General features: G+C 40.2%; 2 protein-coding genes and 2 long non-coding RNA genes across 27 annotated transcripts in view; 3 read left to right on the forward strand and 1 right to left on the reverse strand.

Annotated features, from left to right (window-relative positions):
- Positions 1-21,423, forward strand: part of apobb.2 (apolipoprotein Bb, tandem duplicate 2) — a 29,563-nt gene extending 8,140 nt beyond the window's left edge. The window contains exons 9-23 of the mRNA XM_087298614.1: positions 63-174; positions 297-443; positions 519-730; positions 2,480-2,675; positions 4,872-5,051; positions 5,120-5,299; positions 5,386-5,553; positions 6,314-6,519; positions 7,238-7,414; positions 7,863-7,972; positions 9,602-9,802; positions 9,902-10,065; positions 10,790-10,848; positions 12,629-12,987; positions 17,044-21,423. Coding sequence (XP_087154740.1) covers positions 63-174; positions 297-443; positions 519-730; positions 2,480-2,675; positions 4,872-5,051; positions 5,120-5,299; positions 5,386-5,553; positions 6,314-6,519; positions 7,238-7,414; positions 7,863-7,972; positions 9,602-9,802; positions 9,902-10,065; positions 10,790-10,848; positions 12,629-12,987; positions 17,044-21,221 — 6,649 coding nt within the window. The 3' untranslated portion in view covers positions 21,222-21,423. The remainder of the gene's footprint in view (positions 1-62; positions 175-296; positions 444-518; positions 731-2,479; positions 2,676-4,871; positions 5,052-5,119; positions 5,300-5,385; positions 5,554-6,313; positions 6,520-7,237; positions 7,415-7,862; positions 7,973-9,601; positions 9,803-9,901; positions 10,066-10,789; positions 10,849-12,628; positions 12,988-17,043) is intronic.
- LOC147839505 (uncharacterized) overlaps positions 1-25,774 on the reverse strand; it is a 109,741-nt gene that overhangs the window by 49,554 nt on the left and 34,413 nt on the right. The window lies entirely within an intron of this gene.
- The window catches only part of LOC147839507 (uncharacterized), a 519,823-nt gene that overhangs the window by 10,937 nt on the left and 483,112 nt on the right, over positions 1-25,774 (forward strand). The window lies entirely within an intron of this gene.
- Positions 24,644-25,774, forward strand: part of bub1ba (BUB1 mitotic checkpoint serine/threonine kinase Ba) — a 42,597-nt gene continuing 41,466 nt past the window's right edge. For all 24 annotated transcript variants that reach the window (XR_015518937.1, XM_087298775.1, XM_087298778.1 and 21 more), the window contains exons 1-2: positions 24,644-24,729; positions 25,460-25,539. Coding sequence is in view for 19 of the 24 variants with exons in the window: in XM_087298775.1 (XP_087154901.1) it covers positions 25,475-25,539 (65 nt within the window). In the remaining 5 variants the exon portion in view is untranslated. The remainder of the gene's footprint in view (positions 24,730-25,459; positions 25,540-25,774) is intronic.

Below are 25,774 nucleotides of genomic sequence, written 5' to 3' on the forward strand. Positions count from 1 at the left end.
CCAAAATGTAAAGCATCTTCCAGTCTCTTAAAATAATATCTTGATTCTTGGTATGACCTTAGGCTGTATGAGACTGACGGAGTCACAAGTGAGATCCAGGCAGTGGCCGATTATGCTCTTGAACAGATTGGTGATTGCACAGGTGACCAGGAACATGTTTTTCTTTCTCTGAAGGTACGTACTCTTCAAATACAAGATGCAAAACTTCTGCCTCTAGGAACTTCTACTTTTAGAGATCCTACAAGTAAATCATATGCAGCTTTTCTTTCTTATACCATAAATGTAATCTATTACAGGTCATTGGTAACATGGTGGCTGCACTGGGAGCTGCACGCCCTGCTTTGCATTCTGCTGTTATTAAGTGCATCAACCAGCCAGGAGTCTCCCCTGCAGTCCAACAGGCTGCCATACAGGTCTACAGACAGTTCCCTGTACCTGAGGAGGTGAGATGTCAAACATGCCCATGACTTTTTATTCATTTTGAAGTCAGTCTAAAGATCACTTCATCCCTCCTACAGGGAAGAGAAGTGCTCATGCACACCGTCCTGGACAAAGTCGCATCAGTACCGAAGCGTGTCGCTGCTTACCTCATCTTGATGAAGAACCCTACGCCTGCTGAACTTGCTCAGTTGGCAGCGGCTCTCGAAATTGAGAAAAACCATGAGGCCAAGAGCTTTATTATCTCTCATATCAGCAGCATCATGGCCTCTACAGCGCCAGAGACCCTGAAGTATAAAATAATAAACAATAATGTATTAGGGCTGTGATGATAAAATCAATGCATCGGGATTCACAGATAATAACTAAGGTTTTTAAGATGCACTGCGATTCTCTCTGGCATTGATTCTGAGCATTGTTTCTGACAGCAGAAGTTTTTCTAGACTAGTTTGTAATCTTAAGTGGCACTCTAGACTAGTTTCTAATGCTCCGTTTACACTAATGTGTTTTTAAATCGCATACGTTTTGCTATGGTTACGCCATCCGTCCACACTACGTTGGAGTTTTCGAGCGCCGAAAACAAAAGAGCTGGAGAGGTCGTTTTCATTCTGAAATGCTGCTGCTCCGTCTCAGTGTGGATGAGGAAAAACTGAAGACATCTGGAAACGGAGGCGGGGCTGCTGAGATTCACCACCTGATTGGGGCTTTTGTGTTATTGCGTATCCTTCCCTTATTCGTCAAGCCCCTATCACATGACTTTAACACATGGCTTTAACACTACCGGAAGACAGCAGAACAGCCTTCACTGTAAAAATCAACATGGACACAAAAATGGGAGCGTTTTTTGCACTATTGTCTGTTTTAGGCGGCATTGTGCAGTTATTCATTTGTTACGTTTAGTAACAACTCGACCTTGTCATCTGTCCACAAAAATACCTCTCTTGCTTTCTTTGCCATCACGTTCATTGTTCAACCGGCATTTGTTTATTGTTAGTCAACAAACGCCGGTTTGAGCGAGACGCATGCTTCCTGTTTATACTAGAATTCGCATGCCCAGAGTGCCCGAATGGTCACATGATATACGTTTTTGGTGGCGTAGTGTGGATGGAGATATGTTCAGAAACGCTAGTGTGGACGCGGATCGTTTTTGATCTAAAACGCCATTTTAAAACTTTTTTAAAAAAAAGGCTGCTTTCACACCTGTGAATCGATTCAGTTGTTTGAAACAGAGATTAAAATTGTTACATTGTTGCTCTTTGCTCTTGGAGCGGTTCGCTTTCACACTGCAAAGTTTCTAATCGGACCAAAAGAGCTAAAACAAGTCACGTGTGAGTAAACTCTCCTCACATTGGTCAGAGTGTCAGGGTTTATTTTGCAGCGTCCCGCTCAGCTGTCAGGAGAGGTGGTGGTTTGGTGGGGATTGACAGGGTGCGCGCGCGCGACGTGTCTGAGGAGAGATGCGGTGGGGAGGGGTGAGAAGGGTGCGCGACGATGCCTATTTGAGGACCGGGAGGGAGACGCGAGATTACCGGGAGATCATCACTCGTTTGCGGGCATCCGGGAGACTCGCGAAACTTCCCGCCATACTCATAATTCTCTCTTCATATAGCCGTAAGCCTATTACATATCCATAAAACACTGTGATATAACCGCGCTCGGATCGGATCGCTTTCTCACTGCAATCGAACCGCTCCAGGGTTTGTTTCAATCGAGCCGAGACCATCTCATTCAAGCGATCTCGGAGCGATTACTTTGGCGCGGAACAGAGCGGGATTGCCCTGTTCACATATGCCAATCGAACCGCGCTAACTGGGCAAACGAGACACATTCCGAAACAAAAGTGTAGGTGTGAAAGCACCCTAAAATACACTAGTGTAAACGGGGCCTAAGAGTGGGCGGCACTCTAAGCTGGTTTAAAAACAGCAAATGTTGCTCTATCGATTCGAAATGCATTGACTTATCTCTACAGCTCTATAATGTAGGCTCTAAATTGAATTTCAGAAGAAAGCCTAATCTTTTTTTTTTATTATTCTCTCTTCAGTTTGAGGCAGAATATTCAAAATGCCTTTCAGGGCAATGATATTGAAATGGCAATGGAGTCCACTCAGTTTTCCAGACACTATAGACTTGGATCTTTGGAGGGAAATTTCATCTTTGAATCACCCAACAATCTGCCAAGGGAAGTCATGCTGGAGATGACCTTGAATGCTTTCGGACTTGATATGGACTTGATTGAGGTACAATGTAATAGATGCAGGGTTCCACGCAATTCATTCATGCTGTCCCAACACAAACTGATTAAGTTAACTTAACACTTTTAACACATTTATGTGGATTGAACATTAACAAATTAAGATGTCCCAATGAAATCTCAAGAATTTTGTTGTTTTAGCTATATTAATAAGTAGTTTGTACGAGCAAAACAAAATATTTTTGGTCACACTTTACAATAAGGTTCATTAGTTAATGTTAATTAATGCATTTACTAATATGAACAAACAATGAACAATACATTTACTAAAGTATTTGTTTATGTTAGTTAACTTTAGTTAATGAAAATACAGTAGTTCATTGTTAGGTCCTTAACTCATGGTGCATTAACTAATGTTAACAAGCATGGACTTGAATGTTAATGATGCATTAGTAAATGTTCAATTATGATTAATAAATGCTGTACATGTGTTGTTCATGATTGGTTAATGTTACTAAATGCATTACCTAATGAACCTATTGTAAAGTGTTACCATGTTTTTTGACTGCACATACAGGAAGTGGATCAAAAAAGTTTATCAAAATTGTCCTAAGACAAGAAATGGTATTGTTCAATTGTTTTAGACAATTTTCACAAACTTTTTTGACCAAAATCAAATGTTGCTTACTGTTGTCTATTAAAAATGACAAGTGTACTATCATTTATTATTGGTACCTACAACTCAACATTCAGATCTTTTTGACTAACTGCATCCCTGTTTAATGTTTATCGTCTTTGTTTTTCATATTTATTTTGTGTTGTCACTTGTCACTTTATGTACACTAGAAGCTTCTGTAGCCAAAACAAATTCTTTGTGTGTGTGAAGTAGGGTTGGGCCGATAGACGATGCCATCATCTATCGCCGATGGCCAACAAACTTCACGATGCTGAGCCGGCATCGCGATCCGTCACCCCGCCCCACATTTATATTGATATATAAATTATTATTTGCATGTCATGTTAATAGCAATAACAGATTTTTCATGAGCTGTTAAATTGTACATATAGGGGCCGCTTGCATGGCTGACAGCATGGTGAGGATTAAATGAAGGATTATACAGCACCTCTAGCGCTTAAAATGTGTAGATTCAGTGGCAAACGCTGTTACCTGCAAACCCCGTCCCACAGAATTTACATTAAAGGGCTTTAGTCATTTTCATAGCGCACTTTAAACACTGGAAGTCTTTTATCCACTCTTGGAAAAGTCTAAATGGGGGATTAACATTCAGCACGGGATCACTAATAAGATGTGTCATTATTAGTAACTGTAGGTGGTTTCTAAAACGAAACCTGTCTGTTATTTTCATTCTCTGATCTTCAGCGCTTCACATTTTCGCGGTTGTAGCTCCTGTCATCTAAAGGCAGAAGGCATTGACTGAGTGGTCGACGGCTGATATTAACCAATCTATTTGCGTTCAGTTCTAGAGCAGTGGGCCAATAAGAAGAGCACAAAGGCGGGGCAAGCATTGCAGGCTTTTATTTACTTCAGCAAGTTCACATAACAACAGTTTTGATCTGTTCCTGAGCACAGTGTTTGGCGTTTTTAGGTGCAAAGATGCATTCTGCATAAAAGGTGAGGATTTTCCTGTGAAAACAGTCAAATTGTATGCACTCGCCGAGAAGCTTCCAAATATATTTTTAGGTCACATTGATAAAATTTCGGGCGCATATGCGACCAAAACAATCGAGCTCTAGAACCTTTACTTGTTGTTATTTCCTCATAATAATAATAATAAAATAAGGAAGTTATCATCAATCACACACACTGTACAACAGTGAACTCCAACTTAACTCTTGTCTCCTCCACCCGCTGTGGGGAAAAGCCATTATAGTGACACAGATCACTGCATATTCATGCCAGAGTCTCGCAAAAAAAAAAAAAAAAAAAAAAAGTGATGGACAGGTGGTCATTTGTGTATAAATTTATTTATTTATGGTTCTTGTTATAAGTAAAGCAAAGACCATGTGGGTCATTTAGTGAAAACGGTAGGCTACAATTAATTAATTCGTTATGAATTAATTGATATTCAACAACCAGAACCCCCACCTATGACGACAATGCCATCGTCCATCGCGATGTTTCACATTAGACATCGTATGATGCCAAATTGGTCAACATCGCCCAACCCTAGTGTGAAGCACACTTGGCAATAAAATTGCTTCTGATTCTAATGCTTTGTAGATTGGCATGGAGGGTAAGGGCTTTGAGCCCATTCTAGAGGCTCTCTTTGGTGAAGATGGTTTCTTCCCAGACATTGTCATGAAGAGCATTTTATACGCTACTGACAAGATGCCTGCTGAACTGAATGAGGTCTGGGACAACATGCTGCCAAATTTGAACAATTACAGGAAGAAGAGACAGGTATTACATTATATTAGCAAATACATTTGTATAGAAGGATTCCACTCTCAGTCTTCTGTGTGCTTTAGGCGACTCAGAACATAGTCAAAGAAATCAGTGACAGTGTCAACAAGCTTTCTGAAGACTTAAAGGCCCAAGATGCCCCTGAAGCTATGGTTTACCTCAAGCTATTGGGTGCTGAACTTGGGTATCTCGATGCAAAAGATGGCAAGATGATTGGCAGTCTTCTTAAGATGATCCCCACTGATGTGAGTAAAGCTCTACCAACTACACATATGCAACTTTCATGAATTTCAAATGGATTAAATCATCAGAATTATATTTTTTGATATAGTTCACCAAAAGACTGTTCTCGAGTGTCGACAATGAGCTTTTCCTTCACTACATCTTTATGGATAATGAGTTCTATCTGCCCACCGCTGCTGGATTTCCACTGAGAGTTGCTCTGTCTGGCACCTTTACTCCTGGAATCAAAGGAGGATTGAGCTTTAATCCAGGCATGGTAAATCCAACACACTTCACTCATCCATGTGTTATTGTCCACTGATTTTTATTTTTTAAAGGGGCCATGAACCGACAAACAAATATTTCCTTGATCTTTTGGCATGTATTAACTCATGATACTATAAAAACTTCCTGTAATTTTCAGAACTCAACACTTTGTGGTTCCTCTAAAATCAGCCTATATTGAAGACTGTCTAACAAAACCACAGGTTCTGAAATGTTCCACTCTGTGATGTAATATAGTGCATAAGCTCCACCTCCAAAGAAGATTATTGGCCACTTTTACTCAACTGCCTGTTTTGCCCTGTCACTATCCAAAACTGTCAACAATCACATCAGTGGCTATTTACTTCTGAGTCTACAATTGACCACGCCCACTCCCAAATTTTGATGGGAGTGAAAACAACACAGCACATCTTTTTTACTACATTAAATAAATTGAGGTTAATGTGTCAGTCAGACTTGCATTGAAATTCAGTTGATTTCAATTGTTAACAATTGTAATACTGCCACTTACAATAGTTTGAGAAGTTTACACTTCTTACATCTATATGTGCAAGCAAGACTTATGTAAATGTAACTTGTCATGTGACACTGACACACATCTATTTTCTAATTTAATAGTTGAATTCCTCGCCCAAACCACACTTTCAGAACTTCCAGAAATAATAAGAAAGACTCATTGTGACCAGTGGGATTAAATATGATTCATTTCTACAATTACGCTATCCTGAATAAACATGACTACATGATTACAGGGGGACTTTGCGTTCATGCTGTTTGCTGGGGTTGAGTTGGTGACTGAGATTGGGACTCATTTACCCGACTATGTTCACTCTGGACTGGAGATGCACACTAACATCTATCATGAGAGCGGCCTCAGAGCCAAAATCTCTGGGACCCAAAAAAGGCTCAAACTCTCCATTCCAGCTCCTTGTGAGCCAACTGAGCTCATCAGTGTGACGTAAGATATAACTCAGTTTTCTGACCGCACTTCGCTATTATTGCTCATTGATTCCTTTGCTGGAGATTAGAGCTGAATATAGAAATAGTTTTGACACATATCTTTGTGCTTAACAAACTAAATTAAATATGTGGGCTGATGGATGTCTTCAGTGGGGTGAGTTTTCACAGTTTCCTTACTCCACCAAAGTAAAGGAGTAAAGAGTAGAAGTAAAGAGGCTGAATGAGGAGGCTCGTTCTTTATCCTCGTGCTGCAGATGCTCTGTTTTTCTCGCTAGTGAAATGTTCAGTTTTTACACATACAAAGTCCACTGGGTAAATAGTAAATGTGCCATGGAGCGACGCAACTGACTCTTAAAGGAAATGTGAGACGAGACTCTGATTGGTTTAATGCAGGTTATGCTCTAAACACACCCAGAACTCATTAAGAGAATAAGCACAACCCTGTTAGACCTGTTAGCATATTTTTCGTCTTTAAAATAGCAAAAGTGGATTCAAACACACCCTTATTGCTTTTGCACATAGATTGTTAAAATAGAGCCCTGGTAGTCACTGCTCAGTCTAAAGTAGTTTCACACCTGACACAGTAAGTGCTGCCCCAGGAAACCTATTTATTAGTAATAATTATTACAAAGTGTTTTTAGTTTTTAGTCAAGTGCATCCTGATTTTTTTTTTTTTTTTTTTTTGCCTAAGTAATGCTAATGTTTCCCATGTTTAGCAATTCTTTGGTGTCTGTTGTTGGTGGGAAGATTCTGCCTATTTCTGCCAATGTCCAGTATACTATGGAAGACTGCACTGCTGTTTTTCCTGGACTGAAGAGCTGCACAACACTAGAGTATCCTGATGCAGCATTAAATGATAATGCTCCTTATTTTCCTCTCACTGGTGACAGCAGGTAATGGAAATAATCTCTATACTGATATCTGCATAATAATCTATATACCGATATCTAAATAATCTATATAATACCCATATCTGTATAATAATCTATATCCTGATATCTGTATAATAATCTATATCCTGATATCTGTATAATAATCTATATACCCATATCTGTATAATAATCTAAGTACAGATATCTGTATAATAATCTCTATAGTAATATCTGCATAATAATCGATATACCCATATCTAAATAATTTATATTACAATCTATATACTGATTTCTGTATAATTATCTATATACCGATATCTGTATAATAATCTACATACTGATATCTAAATAATCTGTATAATAATCTATATACCGATATCTGTATAGTAATCTATTTACTGATATCTCAATAATATGATTTATATTATTTGTTTGAATAAAGCATTTCAACCACACTGCATCTGTTTAGATTTGCAGTTGAGATCCGTCCATCTGGAACAGTCACAGAGTATACGGCCACCATTGGCTACACATATGAGGATGAAGAAGACAAACTCACTTTTAGTGTAAAGGCTGAAGGTACAAGTCAACTTAAAGGATAAGCTAATTTCCAGAATATACATTTACTGAGAATTAACTGCCTATTCGTCATGCAAGATGTGAATTCTTTGAAAAAATCGTCCAAAAAAATGTAGTTTTTTTTGAGGAAAACAGTGGATTGAATTTTTAAATTGCAGTTTCAGTGTAGCTTCAATGAAGGGTTTATTCTGTGATAACAACTGGCTTCATTCATTTTCCTTCCTTCCTTTATTAATCATGGGTTGCCACAGCGGAATGAACCGCCAACTTTTCCAGCATATGTTTTAAGCAGCGGATGCCCTTCCAGCTGCAACCCAGTACTGGGAAACACCCATGCACACTCACATTCACACACACGCACACATACACTACGGCCAATTTAGTTCATCAATTCCCCTATAGCACATGCTTTTGGACTGTGGGGGAAACCTAAGCAACAGGAGGAAACCCACGCCAACATGGCGAGTGCATGAAAAACTCCACATAGAAATGCCAACTGACCCAGCCAGGACTCAAACCAGCAACCTTCTTGCTGTGAGGCCACAGTGCTAACCACTGAGCCACCATGCCTACCCAACAACCGGCTTTATGTACATTATCCTGATTATTACAGGACTACTCGCCACAAAGCTGAACTATTAGACACAAATTGATCTTTTGATCATTGATCTGAGCTGTGATAATTCACTAACTCCTCGAGTAAATGTAAATATTGCAGAAAGAAAAATGGCTAAATGCAGCTACACTAACCTACTTACTTATTTACTTATAATAATTGAATATGAATTATTGAATTTAATAATTTTACACGATTTGTTGTATCTGTGTTATTTAATCAGTTGTTATCTGAGAATAGCATACCTTGTTAATGTTCTGATTAATCGGAATCAACTATTCTATAGGCCCTAATAAAAATGTTTTAAAAAGTTGTACATGCCAGACAAGTTTTGTTGGTAAAACGTATATAATGTTTTAATTTTTTTAAAGAAAATTACCAATTAGGCGATGCAGTGGTGCAGTGGGTAGCACGTTTGCCTCACAGCAAGAAGGTCGCTGGGTGGCAGGTTCGAACTCAGGTTCGGCTCAGTTGGCGTTTCTGTGTGGAGTTTGCATGTTCTCCCTGCGTTCGTGTGGGTTTCCTCCGGGTGCTCCGGTTTCCCCCACAGTCCAAAGACATGAGGTACAGGTGAATTGGGTAGGCTAAATTGTCCGTAGTCTATGAGTGTGAATGAGTGTACGTGAATGTTTCCCAGAGATGGGTTGCGGCTGGAAGGGCATCCGCTGCGTAAAAACTTGCTGGATAAGTTGGCGGTTCATTCCGCTGTGGCGACCCCAGATTAATAAAGGCACTAAGCTGACAAGAAAATGAATGAATGAATGAAAATTACCAATTGTCAAAATAGAAATTTCATATTTCAAACCACCAAGCAACACTGACGTTCAGTATACAGAGATAAATCCTGCCTTTTCCGCTTTAAAACACTTTAGTCATACTAAAGAAATGAACATTTTGGACGGGGGTTAAAATAATCAGAATATTTTCATTCCTAACCTTTTAAAATAATGGCTATAAGTATTTGCTTCTACATAAACAGGTTTTGTATTTATTTTTTGGTTTCTTCCTAACAGGATCACCCTTTGAGGTCTTAAATACAGTCATGATAAACAGAAAGCTGAACACTGCCTCAATGAAGCTGCTTATTGAAGCTCTTCAGCTTGATCATACGGTTTCTGGAAAATTTACAAATGCTGAGAAGTTGAAATTAGAACTTGAGAGTGACTTGAAACTCCCCGGGACGACTTCTGTTCAAACACTCATCCTGACATATGGTATGTCAACAAATTATTATTACTGTAATAATACATTTTAGCTAATTATTTACCAAAAATTTTAGATTTTGAACCTCTCAAATGATTCTTCATTCTCAGAGAGTGAGAAGATTGAGGCTGAAGTTAAATCTCATTTCAATTCAAAGACTCGGACCCTCGTTCCCCTTTTCAGGACTGGTGACACCATTATCATTGGACTTCTAACCCGCCAGATGGGTCAAAATAAGATTAAGCTCCTTGACATCATAGCAAAATTAGCTGCGGTAAGAAAAAGTTTGTCTACTTGTTTTTTGCATCAGCTTTTAAAGATAATCAGGTAAATAATTAGTTTGTGAATTATACACTAATAAATATCATAAACTTTTTTGGGTATAGTTTGTGCAAAACTTATGCATTCTTCAGTGGAAAAAACATACATTTAATTTAAAAACGTAATAATAATCAAATATTCATTCATTTTCTTTTTGGCTTAATCCCTTTATTACTCTAGGGTCGCCACAGCGGAATGAACCGCCAACTAATCCAGTATGTGTTTTATGCAGCGGATGCCCTTTCAGCTGCAACCCATAACTGGGAAATTAATCAGATATGTTCAGGTGTTTTGAGGGCTGTTGATTATGACCTACAGCAACCTCTAATGGGGTATTTTTGATTATTAAAATAAGCAATGAGCTACATAGAGATTTTATATTTATAATGATCTTATAGATTAATGGATAAAACTGTGACAAGATTGCATTCCTGGATGATCATGAAGGATTGAACCTACTGTTTAATTTTAAAGTATCAGTAATATTATTATTATAAGTAATAATATTATTAAAAGCAAGATCAATGAAGACTATTTTCCACTACTAATAGAGCACAATGTTGTATTGACGTCCCTCAGGGGAACCAAGTGATAATTATTTACTGTCATTATTGTTAATAATTAGTTTAAATCAATGAAAAAGTAATAAATGTACTTTTTGATATCTCTATGTGCAGTTTTCGGGAGTTCCTGCCACACTTGATATCACTCTTCCTGAAGAACTCTTCCTAAATGTGTAAGTACTCCAGCTTGAAGAACATCCCACCAAGCAATTTTGTGTTTAACCCCTGATGGTTGGACTCTTTGAACATAAATGCCAAAACTTACATGTTCAACTTAAATTCTTGGTATCTTAAACACTTCGGGGCACAGCTTTAGCTCGGTCTGCTTTTAAAGAAGGCACTTGTCAAAGGCTCTCAAAAATGAGATTAATATTTAGTTTGGGTTCAGTACCAGCCATGTAATTTCTATTAATGACAATATAAAGACACTTCTGTTTCTCAGTATGGTTTAAGCAATATGAACCATATTTTTTCATACTTTTCACAATATTAGACGTCAAATTCTTAAGTAGTATGGTGCTATTCAATTTAAATTTAAAATCTAAAAACAATTGTAATAAATTGTGGCAAGAAACCAGGATGTGAGTGTAACAGAGGCCAGCTAGTAAGTGCTGTGCAGGTAAACCTGACTCCTCTGACCTCTAAAGCTGCTCTAGCTGCTCTGTCGCTAGAGGTCATGGTTCGATCCCAGCCTGGAGCGGGTTGAGTGGTGTTGGACCAGCGGGGTTACATTGGTGCTGTGACCCGGATGGGAGTGAGGTTTAGGGGGGTGAGTGTAAAAGAGGCCAGCCAGTAGGTGCTGTGCAGGTAAACCTCACTCCTGACCTCAAAAGGTGCTCTAGCGACAGGCGCTAGAGGTCATGGTCTTTAGCCTCCTTGGTAGAGCAACCGACTCCCATGCGGAGGGTCGCTGGCTCGGAGCGGGTTGGGTGGCGTGGGACCGGCGGAGTTACATTGGTGCCGTGACCTGGATGGGAGTAAGTTTTAGGGTAGTGAGTGTAACGGAGGCCAGCTAGTAAGTGCTGTCCAGGTAAACCTCACTCCTGACCTCTAAAGGTGCTCTAGCTACAGACGTTAGAGGTCATGGTCTTTAGCCTCCTTGGTAGAGCAACCGACTCCCATGCGGAGGGTCGCCGGTTCGATGCTGGCTCGGAGCGGGTTGGGTGGCGTGGGACCGGCGGGGTTACATTGGTGCCGTGACCCGGATGGGAGTAAGTTTTAGGGGGGTGAGTGTAACGGAGGCCAGCTAGTAAGTGCTGTGCAGGTAAACCTCACTCCTGACCTCCAAAGGTGCTCTAGCGACAAACGATAGAGGTCATGGTCTTTAGCCTCCTTGGTAGAGCAACCGACTCCCGTGCGTAAAGTTGCCGGTTCAATCTAAGCCCAGAGCGGGTTGGGTGGTGTAGGACCGGCGGGGTTACATGTGTCATAATTGGTGCTGCGTCACAAACTGAGAATCTTTTTCATAATATTTAAAACAGGTTCAGATCTATTTGTTCTTAAAATATAGACTAAATGTTATCAGTTTTTTTATGTTACATGTGGATTGCTGTAGCAAAGTAATGGTTTACCATACAAATATTAAAGTACAATGTCTATGTTTATTAAGTTTAAAAAATGTTTGAAAAAAATGTTAGTTTTGGTCATCTTCAATCAAAGTCTGAGCATCTGCTTGTGCATTGGCTCCTTCTCAGATGATGCCAGTTTGTTGCTTAGTTTACTGTAAGGAAATAATGCACAAAAGAAAGCCCCGTCTCTACTCAATATACAGTTTTAAAAACATACTGAAAAAAAGTCTCAGCAACTTCTGGTTCATGCAGAATTTAAACACGAAAAAATACTTCCCGGGATCCTGCATGTAATACACATTATTTTTATAATACACATTTTCCCAATCGGAACCCAGAGTTACAAGTAAATATTTCTATTACATGTGTTTATTGTTTTAAACAGAGAAGCTGCTGTTAAATATCACTTTGGCCAGCCGTACTATACCATCACGCTTCCTTTGCCGCTGGGTGGAAAATCCACAAGAGATCTGAAATTTCCCACAACCCTCAGCACAGATCTGTTCATAGTGGATCCTGACCTAGAGTCCATGCAGCTTCCAGAGGTCTCCATTCCTGAGAGTGTGACGCTGTTTCTGCATGCTTTTCAACTGGCAGAAGTATCTGGAAAACTACGCTGCCACCTCTATGATTTAGACGCAACTGTGTCTGCTGCCAGAGATCCTGCTGCGCACTCCAGTTATTCTGCTAAGCTTAAAGTCACTGGAACAAGTCCTGTTGAGCAACTCTGCCTACAGGTTGAAGGTAAAAAAATACCATTTAAAAAAAAGCTAAATTTTTTGGAAATTGTTTACAGCTCCCCGACAGTTACACTGTTGAGTTTTACCATTTTTCAATCGATTTAGTCTGATGGGAGCACTTTTAGCGTAGCTTAGCATAGATCATTGAATTTAATTACATCATTAGCATCTTGCTCAAAAAAGAAAAAAAAATTATTTTAATAATTTTCCTATTTAAAGCTTGATGCTTCTGTGGTTATATCCTGTACCAAAACTGACAGAAAATGTAAAATTCCTATTTTCTTACCCGATATGGCTAAGAGCTATACTACTATTCTATGTAATAATCAAGGAACTCTGCTGTCCTACAGCACTTGAAAATTGGCTAACATCCATATACTCCAACAAATCTTTCTTCTCTCACTAATTTCACATGGTTAAAAAACACCCTGTAGAAGCAGGTGCTCATGTTGGTTATATTGACGGAAGTTAGATGATTTTTATGCACTGCTTAATATACAAGTCAAACAAAATCAAAACGCCTGGTGTTAGGGCACATGGGCAAGTGCCTGGTGGTACTTTATACAACAAAATCTTTTATCCATAGAAAGAGGGATGTTGGATTATCTGTAAGGGGGCCGGAGTATTGTGGAACAGACAGTGGTCAAAGGGTCAGGACCTCAATGACCTGATTGTCAGGCACAGAAACTGGCTCTTGGGAAATGGAATGCTACCTCGCTGAGAGGAAAGGAGCCTGAGATTGTACGGGAGGTTGAACAGTACCAACTAGAGATAATTGGGCTCACCTCTACGCACAGTTTGGGCTCTGGAACTCAACATCTTGAGAAGAGCTGGACTTTCTTCTACTCTAAAGTAAGAGGCGGCGGTCTGGTGTGGGCTTGCTTATAGATCCCCAACTCAGCCACCATGTGTTGGAGTTTTCCCTAATGAATGTGAAGGTCACCTCCCTGCACCTTTGGGTCAGGGATAGGTCTCTCGCTGTCATTTGTGCTTTTGGGTCAAACACCTTTGTAGAGTACCCGGCCTTCTTAGAGTGCTTGGGAGGAATGCTAGAAGATGCTCTGACTAAGGACTGTGTTGTTCTAACAGGGGACTTCAAAACCCATGAACATAACAATAGTGATACCTGGAGAGGCATCACTGGCAGGAATGGCGTCCCTGATCTGAAAATGATCTGGTGTTTTGTTGTTGGACATCTGTGCTAGTCACACTAGTCACACTCTGGCTCGAGGGGAGGAGAGTGAACAGATCATGTTGGTGGTGGGTGGAGTGCTTGATGGAGGCAGCTCTCATGTGGACTCAGCAATGTTGTATGCTTTGCAGAGAAGGCAAACTCCTCCCCTTCACTCTCCTCCCCTCGGGCCAGAGGTGCAGGAGTGTGAAGTGCAGGACCAACATACTTTTTTCCATGGTGATCTTAGACACAGTCTTCACTACACTCTGCTGGCATTTGCAGTCCATGGCAGTAAAGCTTCCGTACCGTACAGTGATGCACTGAAGGATAAACTCAACAAAGTAGCTGTAGAAGTTGCTGAGTATTCTTGATGACATGCCAAACTTCTTTAGCCAACTCATGAAGTACAGGTGCTGTTGAGATTTCTTCACAAGGTGTGTGGTGTTGAGCTGTCAGGTGTTTTCCTCACTGATGGGAACCCCTAGATCAGGGGTGGCCAACCCTGTTCCTGGAGAGCCACCTTCCTGCAGATTTCAGTTGCAACCCATATCAAACACACCTGCCTGTAATTATCACGTGGTGTTCAGGTCCTAATTAATTGGTTCAGGTGTGTTTGATATGGGTAGCAACTGAAATCTGCAGGAAGGTGGCTCTCCAGGAACAGGGTTGGCCACCCCTGCCCTAGATACTTAAAGCTGCTCACCCTCTCCACTTCCAGTCCATGGAATTGATGAAGGCTTTTCTCTATCATCATGTCCATTATCATCTCCTTGGTCTTGTCTGTGTTGAGGGTGAGGTTGTTGTCCTCACACTATGTCATCAGAGTTGCCACCTCCCTCTTATAGGCTGCCTCGCAGGTTTTAAAATGATGTTGTCCATTTGAGAGGCCACACATTAGTGAGTGATCAGGTGTAGAGGATGGGACTGAGGACACACCCCTGTCAAGTTTCTGTGTTTGTGATTATGCCGGCGGAAGTTCTTTCCCATATTCTTACTGATTAAGTCCTGCCAGTCAGAAAGTCTAGGAGCCAGTCACAGAGGATGGGGTGTAGTCAGAGAGAGAACAGTATGTGGGTGAGCTTGTGGGGGATGACCGTGTTGAATGCAGAGCTGTAGTCAATAAGGAGCATCTTTATTAACACCTGAGATACAAGTCTTTGTTTGAGAGGGAGATGTGCAGGACAGCAGCGATAGCATCTGAGGCGGACCTGTTGGGCAGGTAGGCGTACTGCAGGGTATCCAGTGTGCCTGAGATGGTGCTCTGAATCTGGGTCAGCACCACTCTCTCAAAGCACTTACGAGTGAGAGCTGCTGGCCTGTAGTCATTCAGGCACATTGGGGGGCTCTTTTTGGGGAGGAGAACAATTGTAGGGGCCTTGAAGCAATAGGACACAGTTCTCTGGTTAAGGCAGAGGTTGAATATGGAGGTGAGAGTATCTGTCAGCTTGTTGGCACATACTGAGGGCTTGTTCAAGACTGTTTTTTGGCCCTGCCTGTTTACAGGGGCTTAGAACTTAGTGCTGATGACATGACTGGTGGGGGTGAGAAGGGTTTAGTGCTCCAGGTGTCTGTGAGCTTCCTCTTTGTGTTGGGGGTAGAGGTATCAAAGTGGGTGAAAATGTGTTGAGGTCATCGGGCAGGCTGTCTCCAGTGCTGATGGCAGTGGAACTGGTTGTGCAGTCTGTGATATGCTGCAAGCCCTGCCACATGTGCCTGGAATCAGCAGTAGAGTAGAAACCTCCCAGCTTCTCTCTGTACTGCCTCTTGGCTGCAGTGACGCCCTTTCACAGACTGTGCTCTGCAGCTTTGTACTTATTCTCATTGCCAGCTGTAAATCCAGTAGAGCAAATATGCAGCATGTAATGTACCTGGCTGTTTATTCAGAACTTCTGGCTGGGAAACTTGATGATATCTGCTGCAAAGTTGGTATGTAGATAGATGTAAATGGCAGCCACAAAGATGTAAACTCCCTTGGTAGGTAATAGAGACGGCAATTCAACATTATAAACCCTACATCAGGCAAGCAGTGATTATTAGCAGTCCATACATCTTCACACCAAATTGTTGTGGATAAAACAAACACCTCCTCCCCCTTTCCCCTTACCGGAGGCTGCTGTTCGGTCTGGGCCTGTAGTTGAATGACAGAATCTGTGATGTTCTCTGAAAGCCAGGTTTTGGGGAAAATCAGAGAGCAGCATTCTCTTATTTCCTGTTGTGTCGTAAGCCTGATTTTTAGCTCGTACAGTTTGTTTTCCAGAATTCGCACATTAGCTAGTAGAAGGCTGGGTAGTGGTGGTCAACTAGCATGGGCTTTTAGCTTAGCATGGAGCCCTCCCCTCTTGCCTCTCTTACATTGATGTCTCTGAAGCACTCTCCTCTGGTCAATTTGACGAATTGGCATTTTTACTACATTTCTGAAAAAACTGTTGCTGTTCGTGCTAAACTGTCTAAAACACATGTGACCCTTCACGCTCACTGGGCATGTGCATGTGCCAGCATCTGTATGGTCTAGTGTACTGTCCCCTGTCTATCGGTTGTGTAATGATCACTAAATCAGGACTTGACAAATCAGGGAACAATATTTATTAGTGCTTACAACCAGTCAGAGAGCAACCACTCCTAATATATGCTAACTCTGGTAACGACGGACTATAAATGTATCCCCCTGACCTCTTCCCCCCAAAGAGCCATAAGGTCTCTTTACCTCTATCTTTTGTTAGTTTAACATGTGTATATTGAAATTCATTGTGCACTTCTGTGTAATGATCATCAGAACCGAATAATGTTCTTTTTAGAAACATCATATGCTCCTTTTAAAGTACCACATGATAATTAATGTATTGAACTCATTTGATTTGGTTGATTGATTCCTGACTTATTCCACAGGATCTGCTCTAGCTGAGGCCACATCTGGCGATTCTCTAAAAGCTAGCATGAAAACAGTGATTGAACACAAGTTTTTCAATGCCACCATCAGTGTTGAAGAAGAAGTGCAATCTGCAGCAAAACTGAGTGTGAAATCTAAAAGCAAGCTTGAGGTTACTAGTCTTGTTGCAGAGCAAATGTCCGTGGAGCATAATGCAATATTTGAAGGTGATGCTGGGCAAATTTCTGGAGATGGGAACCTGGAAGGATCCTTCAAGGCTGGTTCAATCTATGGATCAGGAAATCTAAAACAATCAGTTTTGCTTATCCCATCCAAACAAGAAGCAAAGATTGACTCCTTACTGAAAGTAGATTCAAAGCTTCTTCAGGCTCAAAACTCCTTTTCTGTGGCTTTTGCTAATCGAGAATTGATCGTTTTGTCCACCACCTCAGCATTTGATGACATTCTAACAAACACTGCTAAAGTTGCCATCAATGAATCACAGATTGGTTTAAGTTATTATACAAAAGCACAAGGATTTGGACTGAAGATCGAAAACACAGCTGAAACCAAAGCTGATGCTAAAGCAATCAGTGTTAAGATCGAGACCTCTGGTGATTTATCTCAAGAACGTATTTACTCGATAGTCACTGGAGAACTGGACATCAACGGACTGGCTATTAAAAGTGATGCCTCGGCTAAACTAATGGGACACAGAGCTGCACACAATGCCATCCTGAACTTCAATAAAGATGGCTTGACATCCAGTGGGACAACCACGCTGCAGAGTATTTTAAGTCAGGAGAAGGTTAAAAACACCTTTGAGATCATCTACAAAAAACTAACTGCAACTCTTCAATGCAAAACCAATGGAAAGTTCATAGGAGCGAGCATTGACCACAACACCGAAATGAAGATTAATGGACTTTTAGGCAGAATCGAGAATATTTTACGCTTCAACTCCAGGATCTTAAATGTTGAAACAAACACTCGTGGTACAACTGTCCCATTCAGTTTTAATTTTAACTTTGCTGCTAATGGTAGTGAAAATGTATACAATCATGGACATTACAGAGAAGATTTTAACACAAAAATGCATCTAAAAATAGACCCAGAATCCATTACTCATTCTCATGAATGCAAGATCTCAACCCTTGTTGAAACATACGGTTTCTATGGTGTAGAAGTTGAATCAGAATTTAGGAGCAAATCTGAACTTCTCCTAAACCCGTCTGAACAAAGGGCTAAAGTGGCTGTAAAGGTTAAAGTAAACAAACATGCAATCAATCAAGAAATCAATGCATACAATACTCCAGCTCAGTTTGGGCTGGAAGGATCTGGAAAAGTGTTCACCAATCTGTTAAACACTGCTGATGATGATCATCAGGACTTTGCAGTCTCTGCCTTCCTAAAGTATGATAAAAACAATCAAATGCATTCAATTTACCTGCCTTTCGTTGACAGTTTGGGTCTAGTTCCTTCCAGCGTAATACTAACATATTCAAGCATAGAGGAAACTTTAGCTTACCTAGCTTACCTAAGCTTACCTAAGCATGTTAGTAACTTTGTGTCTAATATGAATTTTGGAAGAAGAGCTGAACAATTCCAACGTGCTTCAATAGCTCTATATCAAGAATATCCATTAAAACTGGGTGTATATGAGAAGCAATTGAGTGATATGATCAGTCAAATCACTGAAGCATTGAGTAATTTCAAGCAATTGACTGCAAATGGTATGTTGATTGAAAATGTTGACCGAATGCTGACCAAGCACATTAACGCTTTGATGTTTTTAATCATTGAGGATGTCAAATTACTTCTTAGCTTACTCAAACCCCAAGGTCACACGAAGCTTCAGATTCCTGCAAGTACTAAATCCTATCAACTACCCTGTTTTGAAAAAATGCATGGCGAGATCAGATTCACCAGCCCTGTTTACAGCCTAAACACATCTGCAGAGTTCAAGAATGTTTCAGCAACACATCCTCAATTCGCAGGTGTCATCAAATCTAAAGGAATCTCTGCAAGTCTTGAGGTTTTGAATTATAATATAGACTACACCATGCAGATCTCCATTCCTGAGATGACCCCTGTATCGGTGTCTGAAACTCTTAAGATAACACACTCTTATTTGACTTTAGACCAAAGTGCGTCTTTGACTCTGAATGCGTCGATCACTAAAGGTCCTGATTTTTCATCCCTTTCTCTGGACACATCTTATAAGAACCAGGTTAACATCCCTTTGCACTCTCTGTCAAGTGAAGTTACCCTTGCTTCGAAGGCTGTAGCAGTGTATCAGAATAACGCTGCAGTGATTTTAAAAGTTCTAAATACAGGAATTGGCAAATTTACCCTTGAAGACTTCTCTGATGAAGGCACCCATGACAGTGATCTACTTTTTACCATGGGTCTTAGCGCTGCCAAGCTGAGACTTAAAGGCCACACTGATAGTTCTGCTTTGCAGATGGAAATGAATGTCGATGTTGACGCTGATGCCGTAGCTCTAAGCTACCTTAAATTCAATGTCTTTGCTGAAACAAAGTCACCATATATCAAGAAGAACTTGCTGGTTGCTTCTGGGAATGCCTCCATCAATGACATGGATGTAAAAATCAGTGGAAACCATGAGACCGAGTTTGATGGAGTGGTCAGTGTAGTTCTGTCTAATACAGCTAGCGTGATCATCTGTCCACGTGAGATCGCAGTTGAGTTTCAGAACAAGGGAAATGCCAAGACTGACCTTTATGAGTTTTTAATAACCAGTGTTGATCTCCAGAATGACTACACTGTTATTGTCAACTCTGACTTACAAGAAGTCAGCACTATTGCAGTCGCCCAGATAAATCATTATAAGTACAGCCATAACTTAACAGCCAACAATAATAATGCTGAAATTGGTGTTTACGCTGGTGTGAATAGCTTTGGCATCCTTAATAATGCAGTGCAGTTTGTGCCATTTGTTTTTAAAAAGGCCGTAGTTGAATATTTAAAGGATGAAAGTGGCATATGGCATGACTTTACAACAAATAACCAAGCCACCGATCTAAACGCCAAACTTGTCTACCAGAAGACTACCACTGTTTTAGGTGATTTGGATGGTTTGGCTGTTGTTGTTCCTTCATTGGGCAACTTAGTCTCTGAAGTGTCTTTAACATCCTCCATTCTCAACCTCAATGCTAACGCTGGTGTTTATCCCAATGATTACTTAATGCGCATTAGTGGCACGGCTACATCTGCATTTCAGCAATTGAGAGCCAAACTATATGGAGCCACTATCATTACCACAGAAAGTGGACTAAAACTGGCCTCGACTTTATTTTTGGACAATTCCCAGATTGGGGGCTCACATAACAGCTCAGTGACCCTGCAGGACAACTATGAGGTGGTTTTGGTCGCAGACACAATTGCGAAGATTAATCTGACGATATTCTCAATCGAAGCCGATCATCAGCTTTCTGCTGACACGAAAACTCATCTGAAGGCTTTGTCAAACTTGAAGATCAAGTACAGCTTTGATCATCCAGACTCACGTGGAGGTGGAGATGCTGAGAATACCTTAAAGATGAATGCATATTTGTCTTCCATCACTGTTGAGTCTACATCCCAAGTAACCACCAATTCTACACTGCCTGATGGTGGCGCTCTTAAGGGAACTCTGGATAGTGATGCAAACATCAGTGTGAATGTGGCGGGTCTGAAATCGAATGTGAAAGCCTCTGCAAATGGATACTATGATTATAGAAACAACAAGCTGAGCTTCGATATGAATGACCAAGTGATCTTAGAGGGAAATTTTAACCGTATTTATTATTTGCTGGACATTGATTCAAACTACACACACAAATATAGAAGAGAAGAAGTTGCAGTGAAACACACTGCTCTCGGTAAAACTACAATTATTCCCCTGAGCACCTTAATGGCAGCTGTCGACTTCTTCTTGACTCAGCCAGATCATGATGATTTTGAACATAGAGGTGAAGGATTTGGCTATATTAATAAAACATCTTTATATAATGGCCAGATTTACTCCCGTTGGTTCAATTCAAGTACAGCGATATCAGCCGAGTCTGATTATGATTCACCAGACAGAAAGTTTTTGCTCGAGTGTTCTTTCAATTTCACAGCTCCATCAGTGCTTGTGGAGTATGAGAGTGAATTAAGAGCAATTACCATTAAAATAATCGACGATTATTATTGATATTTTAAGGATTCATTAAACTTCAACGATTAGCTGACATCATTACTTTGATATGTGCTCAGCTCAGCTCACAGATCCACTTCGTTTTTAAAAATGTATGTAGCTTTTCTGTTGTGTATGAAAGTATTATTAAAATTCCCTGAAATATTTCTTGTCAAGTTCAATCTGTAATGACAATAAATGGATATACTCTACTTATAAACATGGCTCTTCTTATTGTTATCTTCTCCAAGACATATTCTACAGCAAGCTATACACTTTTTTATTTTGAGATGTGTGTTTTTTATCCATATAAATGTATATAATAAAAATATAAAGAAATTACTTTTGGGGGTGTCACGGTGGCGCAATAGGAAGCACAATCGCCTCCTAGCAAGTAGGTTGCTGGTTCGAACCTCAGCTGGGTCAGTTGGCGTTTCTGTGTGGAGTTTGCATGTTCTCCCCGTGTTCACATTGGTTTTCTCCGGGTGCTCCGGTTCCCCCCACAAGTCCAAAGACATGCAGTACAGGTGAATCGGGTAAGCTAAATTGGCCGTAGTCATTTCTTCTCCACTGCCCTTCCAGAAGCATATAGGCAGATTTAAAGGGCACCTATGGTAAAAAATCTACTTTTCAAGCTGTTTGGACAGATCTGTGTGTTGGTATAGTGTATAGACCGTCATACTGGGGTGATATGAACACACCCAGTCCTTTTTTTCAATTTAACTACAATAAAAGGGTCGGCCAATTGGAGCTGTTTTCAAATCGATCGCACCATTACGTAGGTGTGCGATCCCCCCGCCCATCGAATTGATTGACAGCTGCGCGCATTAACATGTTCCGGTAGTCACGTGTATATGTCAACAAGACCAGGCAGACATACGCAAAGCAACCGGGAATAAAAGCTCTGTTCTTTTCGCTAGGATCAGCAATCATCATCAAATGTGATTAAGAGTAAGTTTCACATGTTTAAAGTGTTTTAAAACAGAGCATGTGTGTAATTAATTACAGCGTTTTACTTCAGCTTTACTTCATGAGCACAGCCGCGTGTCAGAACAATTATAAAAGAAGACGCTTCAATCCCGGTTTGTGGAAGTTAAATCAGGTTTATTTTGTACATTAGCATAACAGATATCCACACAGTACTTGAGGTTAGCCTTAACTAAGCTAAGCGTGCTCTGTCTGTCTGCCTGCCTGCCTGCCTGCCTGCGTGTGTATCTGTGTGTGTGTGTGTGTGTGTGTGTGTATTGTGTGTGACTCATTAATGCAACTTCACAATACTGATTAGTAAAGGTTAGTTCTTACTGTAGTATCTCACAAACGCTACGTGAGACCTTCTTCCTTTAAGTCTGTCTGTTGTCTGATGCAGCTGAGGGAGGAGGCATGTAGAAAAAGTGGGCGGGCAGAACTCGGCTTAAAGGCACAGTACGACAAAACCACCCCCTGCTGGAAATCAGTAAAAAAAATAGCATCTTGTAAAAGGTATAATGAAAAATCTGATGGGTATTTTGATCTGAAACTTTATATACACATTCTAGAGACGCAAAAGACTTATATTGAATCTGAAAAAAGGGGTAACCTAGGTGCCCTTTAAAGATTACCAAAACAGATTAATGCTTATAGTGGTGAATGAGGGATGCATTTTTCGGCAGACTTTTATTGTGACCATCACCATTCATTTTCTTTTCAGCTTAGTCCCTTTATTAATCTGGGGTTGCCACAGCGGAATGAACCACCAACCTATCCAGCATATGTTTCATGCAGTGGATGCCCTTTCAGCTGCAACCCATCACTGGAAAACATCCATACACTCTCATTCACACACACACACACACACACACACACACTACAGCCAATTTAGCCTACATCTGGCATGTATAAACCGGTGTCTTGCTGAGTTTAGCTCCAACTTGCTTTAAAACACCTGCAGAAAGTTTCTAGTACATCGACTAAGAGTTTGATTAGCTTGTTCAGGTGTGTTCGATTAGGGTTGGAGCTAAACTCTCCAGGACACCGGCCCTCCAGGACCAAGTTTGGACACCACTGGCTTACACAATTCACCTGTACCACAAATCTTTGGACTTGTGGGGGAAACCGGAGCACCCGGACAAAACCCCCACCAACACGGGGAGAACATGCAAACTCCACACAGAAATACCAACTGACCAAGCTGAGGCTCATACCAGCGATCTTCTTGCTGTGAGGTGACAGTTCTACCCACTGTGCCACCGCGTCACTATCATAGTTCAACATTTACTAATTCAATGTTAAAATCAAAATTCATGGTTGTTAACTTTAGTTAATGTGCTGTACTTACAATGAACAACTTATTTTTATTAACTAACTTTAACAAAGAGGTGGTTCATTCCACTGTGGCGACCCCAGATTAATAAAGGGACTAAGCTGAAAAGAAAATGAGTAACAAAGAGAATCATTGTAATAATCTTCATTGTTGGGCAGCACGGTGGCTCAGTGGTTAGCACTGTCGCCTCACAGCAAGACAGTCACTGGTTCGAGTCCTGGCTGGGTCAGTTGGCCTTTCTCTGTGGAGTTTGCATGTTCTCCCCATTCCTCTGGGTTCTCCGGTTTCCCCCTTAGTCCAAACACTTGCGCTTTTGACCTTATTCTAAAATGCGGAATTATGAACGGCAAAAAATGGTCAAACTACTTGCTCTACAAACAAATGTTTGCATAACTAAACAGGCCAAGTAGAATAATATAATAAGAAAATATCAAATTGCAATATCAAGCAGCGTAACGAGCAGTTTTTAACGTCAAAATATGAATGGAAGTGAATGAGACCGGAAGTCTCGAGCCAAAAAGTTTTAAATAGCTGCGCCCGCTCGTCGGCGGAGAATAAGGTGAATAGGGGAATTGGATGATGTAAATTTACTGTAGTGTATGAGTGAGTGTGTGAATGTGAGAGTGTATGGGTGTTTCCCAGTAATGGGTTGCAGCTGGAAGGGTTATATGGAATACGTTTAACTTTGATAACATTACATTACCATATTGATACAGAGCTATGATACAGAAATGTTTTGTATAGAAATTCTTCAATAAATGTAGTAATATATCATATTAGTCATATTTAAAGAGCTAACCAGAAGTATGAGCAAGGAAGAAACAAATATAAAGCCGTTGTTCTTGCTTAATCACAGAAATAGTCAAATAAAAAATCTGAATTAACATTAAAAAAACCTAGCCATAACTTACCATTTTATTTCACGTTGGTTTAAACCGCTTCCGAACTCGCTGTTATTCTTTTATCAATCCCAGTCCTACATAATTGTACTTAAGTTCTTCTTCATGAAATATTTTACCGAAAACGATCAAAAATAACGTAAAATTGGCAAGCTAACGTACTGTGACGTATCAACGTATTGCGTGCGCTGTTTGTGCGACGCCCCCGAAGCGCGTCAGTTCGTACGACACAGTCACGTGATACGATTTGAAATTAAACCTCGAGTCACTCAACAACAACACCACCGCTGTCAGCGCTTTGTTGAAGTTAGCAAGAATATTTAATGAGGTACATTTGCCATTTCAACAATTTGTGAATGTATGCGAGTGGCATATATAGCGTTTTGATTATTTAAAAGTGTTTTATATTAGCGTTAGCTGTAGCGGACCGCTGTGAATGAGTATTAACGCTTGAATTAGCATTACAGATAGCATGCGTTGCTTTTGTGAAGTTAACAGTTAGCAAGAATATGTTATGATGAGGTGTCGTTGTCATCATTAACGACTTTTAAGTGTACATGAGCGGCAAATAACTTTATAATGTTTGGATTACTTGAAAGTGTTTGTTAGCGTTAGCTGTAGCAAACAGCTGTAGATATTGAGGTAAAGTTAATTTTAAATTCGCACATTCAGTCTTTTTCATGAATAATATAATCTCAGAAGAGTAACGTTATTAATTACACATTCTAAATTGTGAAACCATATTATCAGCCAACATCCATCAAAGAACAACAGTGTTCACAGTCTACTGAATAGTGCTAATGTTTTCAAGTCATACTTGCATGTGATTTCAGTCCGAATATTCAAAGTACCATGGTAAACAATGTGTTGATCTATCACTGAACGAATGTGCAAGTATGAAACCAACTTTACCTTAATGCTGTAGACTGACAGTAAATAAATATTAACGCTTGCTATTCAAGCATTGGCATTACAACCACTGATCTAAAACCCTGTGTTCTATAAAGATCAGTGAGCACAACTAACATTCATTGTTTGTTGAATTAATTAAATGGCAGAAACCTTCGCTCAGGATGGCTGTAAGACTTGAAAAATCTCAGGGCCTGAAGATGGATGAACTGTCTTCACACACTTGGAGGTAAGAAATAAATACTAAAGCTTCTGAAATAAATGATCATGTTGCTTTAAGTTAACGTCTTGTCAAGTACGTTGTCAAGTTATTATTAAAATGACACTGGTTTGAGGTACTTTATAGGGAAGATCAGCTAGTTTAAAGCATTTAGTATATTTTTTAATCTGGACTAACCCAAAATAAATGAAATAAAAATAAATAATACAGCTTTTATTTTGTTTAGTTTTTATTCCGTACGAAA

This window comes from Danio rerio, chromosome 20 (genome assembly GCF_052040795.2).
Source record: "Danio rerio strain M-AB ecotype USA chromosome 20, GRCz13ab, whole genome shotgun sequence".
In the NCBI taxonomy this organism is placed as follows: Eukaryota; Metazoa; Chordata; class Actinopteri; order Cypriniformes; family Danionidae; genus Danio; species Danio rerio.